The sequence below is a fragment of the Rutidosis leptorrhynchoides genome, chromosome 4 (genome assembly GCF_046630445.1).
Source record: "Rutidosis leptorrhynchoides isolate AG116_Rl617_1_P2 chromosome 4, CSIRO_AGI_Rlap_v1, whole genome shotgun sequence".
In the NCBI taxonomy this organism is placed as follows: Eukaryota; Viridiplantae; Streptophyta; class Magnoliopsida; order Asterales; family Asteraceae; genus Rutidosis; species Rutidosis leptorrhynchoides.
Window position 1 is genome coordinate 73,744,461 of NC_092336.1, and position 16,497 is coordinate 73,760,957.

At 35.4% G+C, this 16,497-nt stretch overlaps 1 protein-coding gene across 1 annotated transcript; it reads right to left on the reverse strand.

Annotated features, from left to right (window-relative positions):
* Nucleotides 1-1,840: 1,840 nt before the first annotated feature.
* Nucleotides 1,841-9,402, reverse strand: LOC139839923 (serine/threonine-protein kinase TOUSLED-like). The gene is made up of 16 exons (XM_071830137.1): nucleotides 8,956-9,402; nucleotides 8,288-8,377; nucleotides 7,931-8,122; nucleotides 6,856-6,909; nucleotides 6,409-6,516; nucleotides 6,267-6,311; nucleotides 6,049-6,161; nucleotides 5,846-5,912; nucleotides 5,265-5,331; nucleotides 5,034-5,128; nucleotides 4,776-4,955; nucleotides 4,106-4,316; nucleotides 3,757-4,021; nucleotides 3,132-3,186; nucleotides 2,751-2,912; nucleotides 1,841-2,312 (listed from the first exon to the last, which is right to left on the reverse strand). Exons 1-16 carry the CDS (start codon nucleotides 9,235-9,237, stop codon nucleotides 2,217-2,219), a joined length of 2,082 nt encoding a protein of 693 aa, XP_071686238.1. The 5' UTR covers nucleotides 9,238-9,402; the 3' UTR covers nucleotides 1,841-2,216.
* Nucleotides 9,403-16,497: the final 7,095 nt, after the last annotated feature.

Below are 16,497 nucleotides of genomic sequence, written 5' to 3' on the forward strand. Positions count from 1 at the left end.
AAATATGGGGAGTTCAAAGCCCCTCCACCATCGATTTCTTAACCATAAAATTTGATTGTAACTTACCGCCTACTTGGCTACTTTATGAGCAAGAGACAAATATGACAACCACTTGCAAACTATATGATATTTTTTCTAACGGAAGAATTTTATATAACAAACATTCTAGGAAGCAATTAGAACTTTAGAAGAGGCTAAAAATAATTATAGTGATATATAATCAAAATTCAGACTAGCAACTTTTCTATCTCTATAATTAATATTTAATGTAAACATGAGAAAGTGAAGGGGTGAAAATAAAAATAAAATGACAAATAGTGTAGCATAAAGAATAGAGGGTGAATGATTAAACATGTTTACCAACTATTATAACAACCATGTGAAAAAGAAGCAAACCTTGCGTTGCGGATGAGGTACGCTTAACCTCATGGTCAAATTTTTCGTCACAAAATTCTCAAGTCTAAATTTAGAGATTCCTATTTAATCAATATATCGTGTCAAGATATCCTAATCGTTGGGGCATTAATGACTCACAAGACGTCACAAGTTTGAAACTTCTAGCAACACATATTTAGGTGGCATAAATATGATGTGATATGAGTGGATCTCGAAGCGGTACAAAAAGAAAAGAATAGATTGGATCGATTGGCTTACAAATTCGTCTTCGTGTGGTTCTTGATCGTGGTTGATTAGTTTCTGCATTCATTCCTTTCTTATTTCGTTGTATTTTATTAGTTCATTCATGTTCGGTTTCCTGTTTGTTTCATTTCTGTATTATTGTATTAGCCGAGTTGCCGTCTCCGCAACTTGGCCCATATTGTCGTGTTGTTGTCTCACGTTGTATGGGGTTCTCCCTAGTTTTCGTGCTTATAACATATATTGCTTTTCGAAAAAAATAAATATGGTCGGAAATGATCACCGAATAACCCGGTTAAGCATTGTAGTAAAAAATACCAGTGTTGCAAAAGACCCCGTCTCGAGCCGTTGCGACGCCCGTCTCGACAGTTTGGTGACTAGCCCGTTCCGTCTCGAAGAAACCGTCTAATATGACAGTCAACGGTCAAAATTCGGGTCAAAGTTGAAAAAAATCAGGTCAAAGTCGGTCAAAGTTCAGAAAAGCCAGAAAGTTGGTAAAATCGGTTAAATTTGTCGTATATTAGTTTAAATTTTTTGTATTAAATTAACGGTGATAATGATTATGGGTACAAATTAATCATTAAAAGTTTTTGGCTTTAAAATATGTATACATATATAATATATATTTCGTATTTAAAAGTCAACTTTGGTCAACGTCCGTCTCGACCCCCGTCTCGACCCCGTCTCACGTCTTTTGCAACCTTGAAAAATAATCATTGAACCTTACCAACCTTATCGGTCTTTTAACTAAATATTTCAAATGAATATATAAAGATAACAATATGTTGCCAAATAGCGCGTAGCTCACTCGGTAATAAGTGGGACATCTTGTTACCAAAAAGGGTTCAAGCTATGACACCCGTCATAACCGCTGAATGTGTCAAGTATGACTCTCACATTATGAAAGTGACAGTCAGTTGTGAGACTTTTCGGATTGCCCGTTGTCAACCTTTTACAACCAATCAAGAGGTAAACAAGTGATGAATTAATGTCAACCGAGTATACAAATTAGTACAGTGATGAGTGACCAAAGGGTTTTGATTTATAAGTGCAAAAAATGTGCCAACTCTAATGCTTGCTTATTAACTGTTACAAGTAATTATTTACCAGCGCATTGATCATTTTTGCCATCTTTTTAGAGTACCCTCGTAAACAAAATTGACAGTCAACGTTTAGCAAAGCGAAAGTATGGAGGTGATTGTTGATATTTAAGTGTTTCTGTACATTTTCAGCTTGAAATACTTCTGTTTGCAATTTGTTGTATCTGATACATGGTAAATTTAAGCCAATGATCTGTACCATTTTCATATTAACATACAAAAAGTGAAAGAACCCATACAATGACTACAACTGTTTTGGGGGTGATGGGAACAAGACACCAACTTGGTGGGAAAAAAATATATTATAAACATTTCACAGTAAGAAAAATTCCTATTAGCCGAGGTGTTTAAGGTGACGTGGTTTTTCAGCCCAATAGATCAAGGTAGCACGCGTCTTCTAGAAAAAGCTCATGTGGAAGATCGGCCACCGGTTGCAAAAAAATAAGTTATTGGTTGAGTAACCGGTATTCCCCCTCGGGATCATTTCTTGGAGTATATAAGGTACTGATCTTGAGCAATAGTTAACACGTCAGGTCTATCTTCCTGGTTATACGTTAAGCATCTCCTAATGAATTCCTGCAGCAATAAATATATATTTGTTGAAATTACAGAACAGAAACACGTGTAGACCAAAATTTACGGTTTAGGTACTAATTGAGTAATTTCCAGTAAGTTCAGTATTAATGTTAGAGTTGGTCAAGGGAGGCTCAAAATCATATCTGTGGTCAAGATATTTAGGATATGAATATCTTGATTTTATTTTTGCATATTTAAAAGTAGAAACTACTTGTAGTTTTGATGAAACATATAATAAAGGCAACCAGGCTGTGCATGAAAGCTCTTCAGTTTAGCGATCAGGTAATGTGTTTTACATATGGTGTTTAGTGGGCCTAGGTCATCTAACAATTTAGATATTTCATCAAACGTAGCTCAGAATGAATTGATATCGATAAAACTTCTTGGCTAGCGAGTAAGAAACATTAAAGAAAAGAGAACATGAGTTGAAGCACTAACCTTCGCTTCATTTGATACGGAAGGTCTAGATGGAAATTCAACTTTTCGAGCTTTTATTATGGTATCTTCACGCAATATGCGTTCTTGTGTCTGATCATGCCCGAAGGGGCGTCTTCCAAAAAGCATTTGGTAAAGTAAAATACCAGCTGACCACACATCAACCTATTTTCAGAAGAAAATAGAGAGAACTTATTGCATAGTCAAAACTCAAAAACAAGATGATATAACAATACAAATCTTCGAAACTATATGCTCCCTTTGGAAATATCATCCAATGTAAAACATAAAAACAGCGCATATATTTTTTTAAAGGCAAATAATTAAATTTGGAAATAGGTAATTACTAGTAAGAACAGATTAAAGTCAAATATGTACACTGACCTTTGACGAAATGAGTGGGGTCTTACTTAACTCAAAGCATTCTGGTGGGAGGTACCTGAGCAGTTAAGGGAGAAATCATTAATTAGCTGCTAACATATATGGATTTGTAGAATGCATCCAGAAAGTAAAATAGAAATAATTTATAATTATAGAATTATGATATAAGGAATAATTCTAAAGATAAAAGTTTCAAATTAATTTTGGACTTTTTTGCGCCGGTGGTCCCTCGTTTATACATCAAGTTAAATTGCATGCCGCTTTCGTGTCATTTTTTGGATCCGGTGATCCCTTGATTTTACAAATGTTGCCTTGGTGGTCCCTCCGTCTATATTTCGTTAAAAAATTCCGTCAAGTGCCATCACGTGATTAACATGTGATGTCGTTTAATAACGTTAATTATCTTAAACGACACGCCATGGCACTTAACGAACTTTTCTAACGAAAAATAGACGGAGGGACCACCAAGGAAACATTTGTAAAATCAAGGGATCATCGGAGCTAAAAAGAGTGAGAGGGACGCGGCATGCAATTTGATGTATAAAAGAGGGACCACCGGCGCAAAAAAGTCTTAATTTTGAGAGGATGACTTGTCAAGTTTCAAATTAGTAAATTGTAAAATGCTCACCAATACGTTCCAGCTCCCTGAGATGTAAGCTCCATGCCTTGAGACCCAACATCGTCCTCCACAATCTTGCTAAGACCAAAATCAGTTACCTTTGCAACACCCAATTCGTCAAAAAGAACATTCCCAGGCTTCAAATCATAATGAATAACCCTCTGATTTCTTTTGTTCAAGTGAACAAGTCCTCTAAATATCTGACAAATAATTATCCTACCTTCTTTTTCTGGCAGTATCGGGGTTGCTTTAAGAACAGCATCAAGGTCTTTGCCTGTATATAATAATGCGAACATTAAAATGATAGTAACTTTGATTTAACCAAATTGTACAGAAAAGATGTTTAAAGTACACATACCGCTGCAATACTCCAGAATCGTGCAAAAAGTATTTTGATCTATCTCAAAGATGTCCCACAACCGAACAATGTTATGGTGTACCAATGTTTTGTGAATATTATATTCTCGTATGGCATGACGTATGTAACTTTGCTTCTTATCCTCACTCCATTGGGCGTTTAAACCATGAAGCTTACATGCAACATATCTATATTCCACCAAATCAAATGCCTGACAAAGAAAACAGTGCGTATTTACACAGTTGATATGAGTAAAAATGATACGGAAAACGAGGTGTGGCTAGGTGATAGTTGGATAATAGGTCAGAAAACTAATTATATTCGTACAGGTTTTGCCTTAAATGTTTCAACTTTTTAATTTTTATGAATCATTAGTGCATCAAATATGATTACATAATAACATGAACTGATGATTTCATCAATCCAGTTTTTTTTTATTACTGATATGATAATGATATATGAGGTTTTTTTGTCTTAAAAGTTAGTAAGATTATTTCCGACATGAGACGTTAGTTTACTCTAAAATTTTGTAAGATTTTTTCACCCATTTGACCCATTAGATAGAAAACATAATATCACTTCAAAGTTATATTATTGGACTGTGTTAAGATTTAATAATTGTCCAACCAACCAAAAATAAATAATTGAAGGAAACATATACAAAACTTACCTTGTAAACCTCACTGAATCCTCCTTTACCAAGAAGATTTAAGAGAGCATATCGATGGTTTAGGATCTGGTAATTATTAAAACGAGAACCATCCTCATCTCTAATACGTTTCATTTCACGAATAAGTCGCCCCTTCTCTAATTCATATCGATCACGTTCACGAACATAAGTTTCCTCTTCCTGTAAAATATAAACGCTAAATGAGAACTTTCAAAACCAAAAGATGCAAGTAGTATTGCAAACAGAAAGGGAACTTACACGTTTGATGCTTGCTAGACGAGATTTGTAAATTTCATCCTGGATGATGACATCTTCCTCTGGCCCTCCTGACTCGGATTCATTTTCTCCTTTATCTTAAAAAAAAAAAAAAAATAGACTTGGTTAGAAAAAAAATACTAATTTCTACTTGAAAGAATAGCAGAGTGCGAAAACCGTAATCGGGATTAATAATCGATTGAATTCAAAAAATCAAAAGTACAGTAGATGTACCTTGCTGCTTTTTCTTAAGTGACTTTCGTTGTCTATCAACAGCCTCACGTAATTCTAGCAAACGCCTCTAGAAAGCAGAAAATGAGATTGTAAATATTGTGATCATATCACATCACATCACATACTCCATAACACAAAAACAATAATTCTCTTTAAAGCATTAAGCAATGAGTTCTAAGTACAATTCTACATTTTTTATTTATGATAAATGATAGATAATATCTAATTGATGAACATAACATATGTGTGTGTTTTGGTATCAATATTCTGTTGGGGACAATGACCTTTGTGTTTTCTTCTTTCGACGAAAAATTCTAGCAAGTCTTATCATACAAACCATCTGTGACATGAGGTTACACTAAACAATTTATATTTAGGTTTCAATAGCCTCCTAATTGAGGTATTAGTTAAGTTAGTTGCATATAATTTACAAAAGCTAATTTCAAAGAGTTCGGCAATAATATATTGCAGTTTTTTCATGAGAGAAAGGAACTCTGGAGTCGTTCTTTATTCTGACTTGATGCAAACGTATATGAACATAAAGGAAACATGAAAATTCAATAGCATCAATAAGAACAAACCAGGTGAGCATTGACGTCCTTAATGGCTTGCCCATCTTCCCAAGTCTCCGATATGACTGTTCCAGCTCTGCAGGTTGAGAACAAAATTTGTTAACAAAAAAAATAATAAAAAATAAGACATCGTGTTACACAACTGATTCAGGTAAGAAATTGAATATTGACTAAACTGACAAAAAAAAAAAAAAAAAAATCGGATGTTTTACCTGATAACACCCACATTGCCAAGTCTCAGAGAATCGTGGCGTACTTTCAATCGTGCTTCTTGCCTCTCAGCTTTAGAAACGGATATCAGCAAATCGGATATGACTTTCATCCTCTGCATTAACGATTTTACTGTCAGACTAAAGAGATACATACATATACATACATATTCTTGTAAAAATGCCAATAAAAGTTGAAAACACAGCATCGCAAAACTTACCTTAGGTTTCACCTTCTGTTCATCATATTTTAGCTCCTTAAGTTCCTGTACAAAAAGAATAAAATATATATAGTGATTCTATACTGCATCTATTACAATAGAGTTCTTGAATACTCAGATAAGAAGCTGACAGTAATTGAACCTTTTCCAGCTGTTGGCATATATGTTGACTTTCTGAGGCCTCCTGGCGCGCTTTTCGCAACTCTTCCTCTAGAGTCGATACTTTGAGACGCAATGATATGAGTTCCTCCTATTTTGTTAACAAAAAAGATATTCCCATAAAAATAAGAACCATAGATGACACCAAGATAAGAATGTGCTATAACAAATGCCATTAAACTTAAGACATACAACTTATTTAACAAACAAGTTTACATGGGGCGGTATAAGTTCCTATTAATATCCATATATTAATCCATTTGAAATTTTATTCACTAGTCAACAACCTGGCTAATCAATTAACAACCTTCATCGGCATATAGAAGCTGGTTTATAAATTTTTAAGAAGATGAGATAAACACCTAATCTACATATATAAAGAAGTAACTTATGTAGAAAGCAACATTAAGAAAGTAGTTAGGAAAACTACCTCGAACGGAGCATGTTCATTTTGTCCAAGTTGTTCCATTGGCTTGATACACTCCTGCAATTTGTGGACAGCGTAAGTCATTTCAGATCAGATGAGAAGGGAATAAGGATACAGAATGAATAGAAATTAAAAGTAACCAGACACTGTAAAACTAGAAAAGGAAGCTATTGTTTATTCGTTTTACACGCTACTAGACTAGTATATTACTAAAAGATAAGTAGATTTTACGCAAGCAGATATTTATAGTAATAAACAATGAATTCTTAACGTAAGATCCTTCCTCAGATGCAATAACGAAAATATTTGTTGGAAATATTTAGCAGTAATGTAGGCCTAATCTTAGAATGATTTGTTTCCATTTATTATCCCAGGATGTAACCCAATCAAAACAGGAGTTTCTTTTATATACGACAGTACTGGGGGCAAATATCCATAACGAACATTCTGGAACTTCCCAGCTAAAGAGATGCAGCATTAAATAAAACATTCAGTTCACAAAAATAAACTTGGTGGTTTTCATGGTATCAAATTTCAAAACCCTAAAGCTTTAAAATAAAACTCCAACACATCCATAAAAAAGGTCATCTTAAAAAGGAGAAATTTCTTAAGACAAAATGCATAGCATTGCATTCATCCTTGATCTTTTGGATAAATGATTTTCAACCATAAAATTGGACTTTCATACGGTAATAAAAGGTTTACATAAATCATAAAAAGAAAAAACTAATGATAAAAAACAACTCGGCTTTTCGTTCTTCATTGTCTATTCCACCTCGTCCACTACAAATGTACCAGGGTGAGATGGCCAGACTTTTGACACTTAATCTACTTAGTAACCATTAAATTTAATACATATATATTTTTGACAGTTGCTTCAATGTGACTAGATAGAAATTACAATGTATTACGGTACATCCTAATCCACATATACAAATTGTTAATAAGCTAGAATAACCATCATAAGTTAGATGACCATTAGATAATGGGTCACAGAACATAGAAACAAACTAGACGGTCTGGGCTCTTAGTACTATGACTAACAGTAACATTGGAAATGGTTGCACATGAACATTACCTTCTGATGCGAGTTCTCAAGAAGACCATTTGAGGTAGAATTTTGAGATCTTGTCTGATCATTAAGCAGGGAACCACGCCCTCTGGATTTAGTAGAATTTCCCTTGCCACGGGTTTGTTTTCTCCTACTTACATCTGATCCATTTTTAAGATCTATTGGTTCTGCAAATTTTTGCTTTGTATCTGCGACTACCTGGATGTTTCAAACAAGAATGACAACCAAAATAGTCTAAGATAAATCTGAAGGAAAATATGCATGTGTACAGAAAAACAAACTCACAACACGAAGCTATAATAGTACATCTAAGATTAATAATTTTATGATTTAAAGTCATGAAAAATATTAGCACTAAATAACCTTAGTGCTGTCGACTGCAACTGAGTCTGCATCATCAGCTAGCTTTCTACGCTTCTGAAAGTTAGCTTGTATAAGAAACTCTCCTCCATTCTGGTGAAGAAATAAAAACTAAAAATTAGCTAAATTGGACATCAAAGAGCTTAACAGGTCTGCTTATAAAGTTTAAAGCCTTCACTATTAACGAGAGATAGGCTCGCGAACATGTTCAAACACAATATAAGAAGCTCGAGCTCGCTTACTAAACGATCCTAAAAAATGTTTGAGCTTGAGCTCGGGGTTGTTTAAACTCCGCTTGAATCAAGCTTTTAACAAACCGAGTTCAAGGAGCTCACGAGTAGCTCGACTCATTTACACCCCTACACATAAGTTTGACCTCCCTAACTTTGTTTTGCATTCAACATTTTACAATAGAATTTCATTAATTCACACTTCAACTATAAACGTGGCGTCCTCGATCCATTGTTGATTTATTCATGCTAAAATTCGCACCTACTAAACATATAATGTTGAAACATCACTAAAACCTAAGACATTGGCATTAGCATTGTTTCTAGCTGAACTCATTAATCCACATTGTATCATAGACACCTGAACTCATTAATCCACACTGTAACATAAGCACGAAAACTTAAGCAAAGTATTCAGCAAAAATAATTTAAATTACTCACACTATCATCTTCTTCAGAATCACTAGAATCTAAAGATTCTGCACAAATAGCAGCATTATCATTAGCCCCAAACTTAGCAGCAGCGGCAACAGATGACGTAATCGAAGACCGCGTTGTTACGAGTTGCGAAACCGGAACCTGAGTAGTAGACACAGCAGCAGTAGAAGAAGCTGATGTTTTACCAACCATTCGAGCTTCGAGTTTAGCAATTTTTGACGGCAACGATTGATCGGATTGATTTGAGGAGTTCGATGTGAAGTGTAGAAGCACGTCTTCTGACATGGTTGAATACAGAAGCTGAAATGAGATTGAGTATAGATACAAATATATAGATATATGTATGATAATGGTGCGTGAGAATGATCGTGTGCAGAATGGAAACTTATATGACACGAATTGGTGATTTGACGAATTAGGGTTTTTCTATAACAAATTATTTTGATTTTGATTTTGATTTTGATTGATTTGGGATGAAAATTGAATAATGACGTACAGCCGTACAGGTGGTAAAGGAAATTGAGTGAGGAACAATCGCAGATGAAACATTTCAAACAGGCTAACCATTTTGCCTGGTGGGCACCACGTTCACCAATGAGTCCATGGCCCAACCCACCTTATTTGGCTACTTTTTTTTTTTTTTTTTTTTTTCGAAAATATTAATATATATATATATATATATATATATATATATATATATATATATATATATATATATATATATATATATATATAGAAGATCATAAAGATCCGGTGTTACATACATACGATAATAATTGAAAGTTCTCGCTCTGATCGTCTTACAAACAAATGACGATAACATTGGAAGAGAGCGAGCACATTAACAATGATTGAAAATGAAATTGACAATACAAACGAACAATCCACCTAATCTAAATCTAAAATGAGTTGAGCTAGATATATGTATAGACCATCTGTAAATGAGTTGAGCTAAGCAGATCCTGAACTTGATAGTGTTTAAGCTTGTCTCGTTCCGTTTTTAAAAAATTCCACGTTTCGAGTCTTAGATTTTTCTCTCAATCTCAGCATGTAATTTATGTCAAAAGCACTATCTCGAGTCATGACTCATTATTCATGTCAAAAACTCGAGCTCCGAGCTTGGCTCTTGATCAACTAGTTTTTTCTAAAAAGACTTTAATGTGCTTTAGAATTAAGCACAACCGGTTAAGCAAAAATTCTAACCCATACCGGTTAAGCAAAAATTCTAACCCATTAATCTAGTTCTGTAAGCCGGTTAAAGAGCATCTTAGTTATAACTATAAATCATAAGTTTACTATCAAAGTTACATCAGTATGACAGCGTATACATGAAAATTTAGTAAAGAGATTTTACGATCAGGACGATGGTTTTAGTGATTTTTTGTTACGTACATGGAAAACTGAATAAACATTAATATATTGTAAAAAAAATAATAATAAATAGACAACATAATAACATATAAGATTGTAAGACCCTATTTCCTGTTCCAGTGTATGGGACGCCGTCCCAAATCCTGGACGCCGTCCTGCCCTTTTATACTGAACGCCGTCCCACATTCTGAACGCCGTTCAAATGTGCTGACGGGCCAGCTGGTTAATTTGTTTTAAAATTGAATGGGCATTTTGGTCTTTTACTTTGGTGGCCGGTTTTAAGCCACAAATGGGCAAGGTTGAGCTCATTCAACCTTATATTCACCTACACAACTCTCTCATCTCATCTTAGAGAGAGACAGAGGTTCTAGAGAGAGATTTAGGGATTTGGAGAAGAAGAAGCTTGAATCGATCAAAGGTCCGAGAGTTAAAGTTGTTCATCTCGCTCCTAGGTACATTTTGGTTGTTGTGGTAAGTTCTAAATCCGAATTTCATTGTTTGATTTGATATTCAAAGTTAGGGTTTGAACTTAAATTGTTGAGAAACCCATTTAGACTCATGAAGTGAGTATAGTGATGCTGGTAATCGGGTTTTATATTGTTTTTGGCGGATTTTGGGTTGGTTGATGTTTTGGCCATGTTTAGGACTTAAAAAATCGGGTATAATCACTAGTGTTAGTGATAAGGAATGTATTGGAACCCATTTTGGGTGTGTTTGGTCGACTAGTTTTGAAATGGGTCAAGATTAGGGTTTAGATGTCATTTTGGGCAATATAGGTGTTTAACACTTACGATTGGGTTTGATTGGCGTTATTGGAACCATTATCACTCTAGTTAGTGATTATTGGTGAGTATGGACTTTGGTTGGGTTTGGAAGTACATTTGGGTCAAGATTTGCACTAGGTGTCAATATGGATTGGTTTGTAGTCCACCCTAATTGTGATGTTTGTTATTATGATAATGGAATAGGTACGTTTCATTGGCGGATTAACGGATTTGGCTTGCTTTCATCGAGACTTCAAGGTGAGTGGAATAGTTATACATGTATGTATGTAATTTATTTGCTTGTGCGCGATGTGCACAATAGCCGGGTTTTGGTGCACATCGATGCGACGATAGCCGTTTGGACACCTTTGGGAATAGTGTCACAATAGCCGGGTTTTGTGCACTACATGCGACTTAAGGTTGGTGGACGCGATATATTATTGTTATATTGCTATTATTTGACAATGAGTCACATAGCCGTTTTGTGGCCATTGATGTGTTGCATAGCCGTTTTGCACACATTTAATAATTGTGCACATAGCCATTTTATGCACATGGTTGTGAGTAATATCCGTTATTAAGTGATGTCATAGCCGTTTTGGAACACTTTGGGATAATACCATAGCCGTTTTGGGATACCTCGGGGTTAGCATACCATAACCGTTTTGGGCGCTAACCGAATAGCCGGTTCTTACTCACACGTGATCAAGTGATTCCATAGCCGTTTCGGAACACTTGGGGGTGATGCCATAGCCGTTTTTGGAACACCTCAGGGGTTAGCATACCATAGCCGTTTTAGGCGCTAACGGTTGTTATGAACACCGATGACTTGTTCGCGAGGTCATTACCTTGCGATTATTGGTTAACCATGGTTTATAATTATTGATATTAGCATTTAATTATTATTATGATTATTATGCTAATGATGTTGCTAGTTGTACGGTTTTGATGATACTAGCTTGTGCGAATTGATATACGTGGTAAACGCGGTACGATTGACGTTACTAGCTTTTATGCTTTGATAAACGAGAGTATTGTGGTAAGATTGATGATGCTAGTTTCTTATGCTTTGTCATGCGGGATTAATGTGTGGTTTGGGTAAAGGAGTGCAAGTAGGTAAATTATATATGTATGTGTATAATTATTGCATTCACTAAGCATTAGCTTACCCTCTCGTTGTTGATATTTTTATAGGTTCGCGTGATGGCAGCTCAGGTAAGCGTGGGAATTAGAGATCTTGGCTCGGTTGCTTTAGAAGATCTCGCTTTTGGATTTGATTAGGATTGGGTAGCGTATCCCCAATTACCATGCTCGGTCTATGTTTTGTATTAAACTAAAATGGGTCGAAACGGTCACTTTGAAGTAATTTGGGTCGATGTGGGCACGGTGTTGTAAAACTCGATTTTATTGAGGAAACCTCCTAATTATAATTATTATAGTGTGTTGTGAAAACCGTTTCGTTTAAAAGTGTCGGGAAGCGGGTTTTCCGCCCCCGTGAATTTGGAAAACTGATCAGAAATTTTTAGTTCATTTGGACGCCGTCCAAAAAGCTTGGACGCCGTCCTGGGCTTATCAGTTGGACGCCGTCCAGATACACTGTCTCACAATTTTTTTTTTTTTGCGTGTTTTTGGTATAACGAAATTGGGTCGTTACAAGTGGTATTAGAGCATGGTCTAAGGGATTTAGGTGACTTGAGATAGGTGCCTAGACTTAGACTTTTGTGTATGCTTAATTTGTTGCGGGACTTGTAGGACTACGGGTCGGAATGGGAATTTGGTTAGTGTCCTAGTTATAGGTGGACTAACGTTTATATTAATGTGCGGATATTATTAATATATTTTGTGTTGGTTTATATCATCGAGCAAAACGGTCGTGGTACTAACGAGTGGATACGACGTGTTCGCGTATTAATGACTAGCTATCATTAATACGGGTACAAATCGTGTCTAACAAGTGATGTAAGACGATTATTTAGCAAGATGGGGTGACGTTGCGTGTGTGGTTTTATACGTTCGTGGTTAATCGTTTACATTCTATAGAATGAATACGAGGAACGGGACTCCAAGGGCGAATCAAAGCGACGACGATGAGTTTAATGCTAGAGTTGCGGCCGCCGTTGCGGAGCAAATGGGAGTATTTCGGGAAGAAATGGATAGGAAGTATTCCGAATTTCGAAGTAGTGGTGAAATGGAGTGTTGTCATAAGAGCTTCATGGGGACTAAACCTCTGATGTATGACGAGAAACCGGATCCTTTGATAAGCACAACATGGATCTTGGATGTCGAAGGGTGTTTGCGCACTATTGAATGCCCTCCCGAGAAGAGGACAAGGCTCGCTACTAGCTTGTTGTGGGGTAGGGCAAAAGATTGGTTGGATGGTAAAATTGATATTGTTGGTGGTAAATCGTTTATGGAGTTATCGTGGGACGATTTTAAGAAGGAATTCTTCGAGGAGTTCCGGACGCAAGCCGATTTGATGGAGTTGCGTGATGAGTTGCGAAATTTGCAACAAGGTTCTATGGATTTGAATACTGTCAAGACGACCTTGATGGCAAAGGCTCGTTTTTGCCCGGAGTATAACGGAAGGGATATAATGTTGACGGGAGATTTCTATGGAACTTTGAATGATGACTTGCAGAACAAATTAGCCTTGGTCAAGTGAACTCGTTTCGCGGAGTTATTCATCGTGGCTAGGGGTTTCGAATCGCATTCGCGATCGATAGTTGGTGAACCTTCGAGTAAGAGAAGGGTTGTTTCATATGACGCTCCAAGTAAGAGGACTATTTGATGTTTAGTGATGAAGCGCGGAAGTTCGATGATGTTGCTTCAGTTTTAAATGAGGGGTGACATTCCTAATGGAAACACCCTATGATGACAGTTGTATTGACGAACGAAGGGCGTAAGACTTGGTATAACCAAGCAATTCCTTAGTGATTGAGTAAATGTTCCTACCAAGCCATGAGAACGGGCTTTGGTGTTAGGTTGTGAGCGCGTGTTCGCTTTTGTAGTGAAGATGGTGAACCATGAGGTTAGTCAGGTGGATGGAACCCTAGAGATCGAGTGTTTTAATCTCGTTGAAGGTTGGTAATGGAGTCTACGGGACGCAATGTTAGGTGCCTCTTTCATACCTACTAGCGTGGTATTTGACTCTGATTGTGTTGTGGTTACATTGTACTTAGGGTACCCTATAGAAACCCTTAGGTACATGAGTGACTAAATGAAAATTTTACAAGCTATATCAATCGGACGATTGTAAGAGGGATGCTTGTGTTCGTGATAATGAATGATTGGTAAGAAGTGGCGAAGGACGAACCAAAATAAAGCAAGGTTCGATGACGTACGTGTTATGAGATGCAAGGCGGTAGGCATTCGTTGTTGGAGCTATAGTCACTCTTTTCCAAGAGGGTGAGCATGGTGTATCGTCGGCCGGATGATTTTGTAGTTGATAATGCTAAAAACGAACATATATTTCATAGCATTATCCTTCAAGAAAGACAAGCTTTTTGTTGCAATTGTTCTAATTTCAAGTAATTATCGTTTAAATAATAAAAGGTGAAGACAAAAGACAGATTCGACGATTTGAAGACGCAAATGACCAAAAAGCTAAAAAGTACAAAGTACAATTCAAGTGGTTCAATTTATTGATGAGAAACGTCTCAAAATTACAAAAGTACAAGCCGCAAAACGCAAAGTACAAGATATTAAATTATACGAAAAGGCGTTCGAAAATCCGGAACCGAGACATGAACCAACTTTCAACGCTCGACGCAACGGAGCTGAAAGTACAAGTCAACTATGCACAAGAATATAATATAATATTTAAATAATTCATAATAAGAATAATAATAAATAATAAAAAGTTGTTAATTGAGCATAGTTAAAGGGTCATAAGTGAAAATTTCAAATCAATAATTCGCAACGAGATATTATTGATTCAACTTTGAATGGTAGCCAGCTAACATTCCACCTACAACAGTATCAATCATTTGCCTATAAAAGCAAGGCATGGAGTAGTGAAGAAACTACACCTTTTTCTTTTCCTTTCTCATATCATATACGATATATATATATATATATATATATATATATATATATATATATATATATATATATATATATATATATATATATATTTATATTTTATAATTATAATTTTAATTTAAGTTTAATAATAATTGGGTTATTGTAAGAATGTTTTACGGGTTTTAAATCGAAACTCTGTCCGTTTAACGCTACGCTATAAATAATCATTGTAAGTTATGTTCTTTCTTTTTAAATTAATGTCTCGTAACTAAGTTATTATTGAAATGTCCCGTTCATATTGATTATAAACGTTCCATATTAATTGATTTCGTTGCGAGGTTTTGACCTCTATATGAGACATTTTTCAAAGACTGCATTCATTTTTAAAACAACCATAACCTTTATTTTATCAATAAAAGTTTCAAAAGCATTACGTAGATTATTAAATAATGATAATCTAAAATATACTGTTTACACACGATCATTACATAATAGTTTACAATAGAAATATATTACATCGACATATGTTTCTTGAATGCAGTTTTTACATAATATCATACAAACATGGACTCCAAATCTTGTCCTTATTTTAGTATGCAACAGCGGAAGCTCTTAATATTCACCTGAGAATAAACATGCTTAAAACGTCAACAAAAAATGTTGGTAAGTTATAGGTTTAACCTATATATATCAAATCGTAACAATAGGCCACAAGATTTCATATTTCAATATACATCACATACATAGAGATAAAAATCATTCATATGGTGAACACCTGGTAACCGACATTAACAATATGCATATAAGAATATCCCCATCATTCCGGGATCCTCCTTCGGACATGATATAAATTTCGAAGTACTAAAACATCCGGTACTTTGGATGGGGCTTGTTGGGCCCAATAGATCTATCTTTAGGATTCGCGTCAATTAGGGTGTCTGTTCCCTAATTCTTAGATTACCAGACTTAATAAAAAGGGGCATATTCGATTTCGATAATTCAACCATAGAATGTAGTTTCACGTACTTGTGTCTATTTTGTAAATCATTTATAAAACCTGCATGTATTCTCATCCCAAAAATATTAGATTTTAAAAGTGGGACTATAACTCACCTTCACAGATTTTTACTTCGTCGAGAAGTAAGACTTGGCCACTGGTCGATTCACGAACCTATAACAAATATGTACATATATATCAAAGTATGTTCAAAATATATTTACAACACTTTTAATACATTTTGATGTTTTAAGTTTATTAAGTCAGCTGTCCTCGTTAGTAACCTACAACTAGTTGTCCAACGTTAGATGTACAGAAAAAAATTGATATATATTATCTTGAATCAATCCACGACCCAGTGTATACACATCTCAGGCTAGATCACAACTT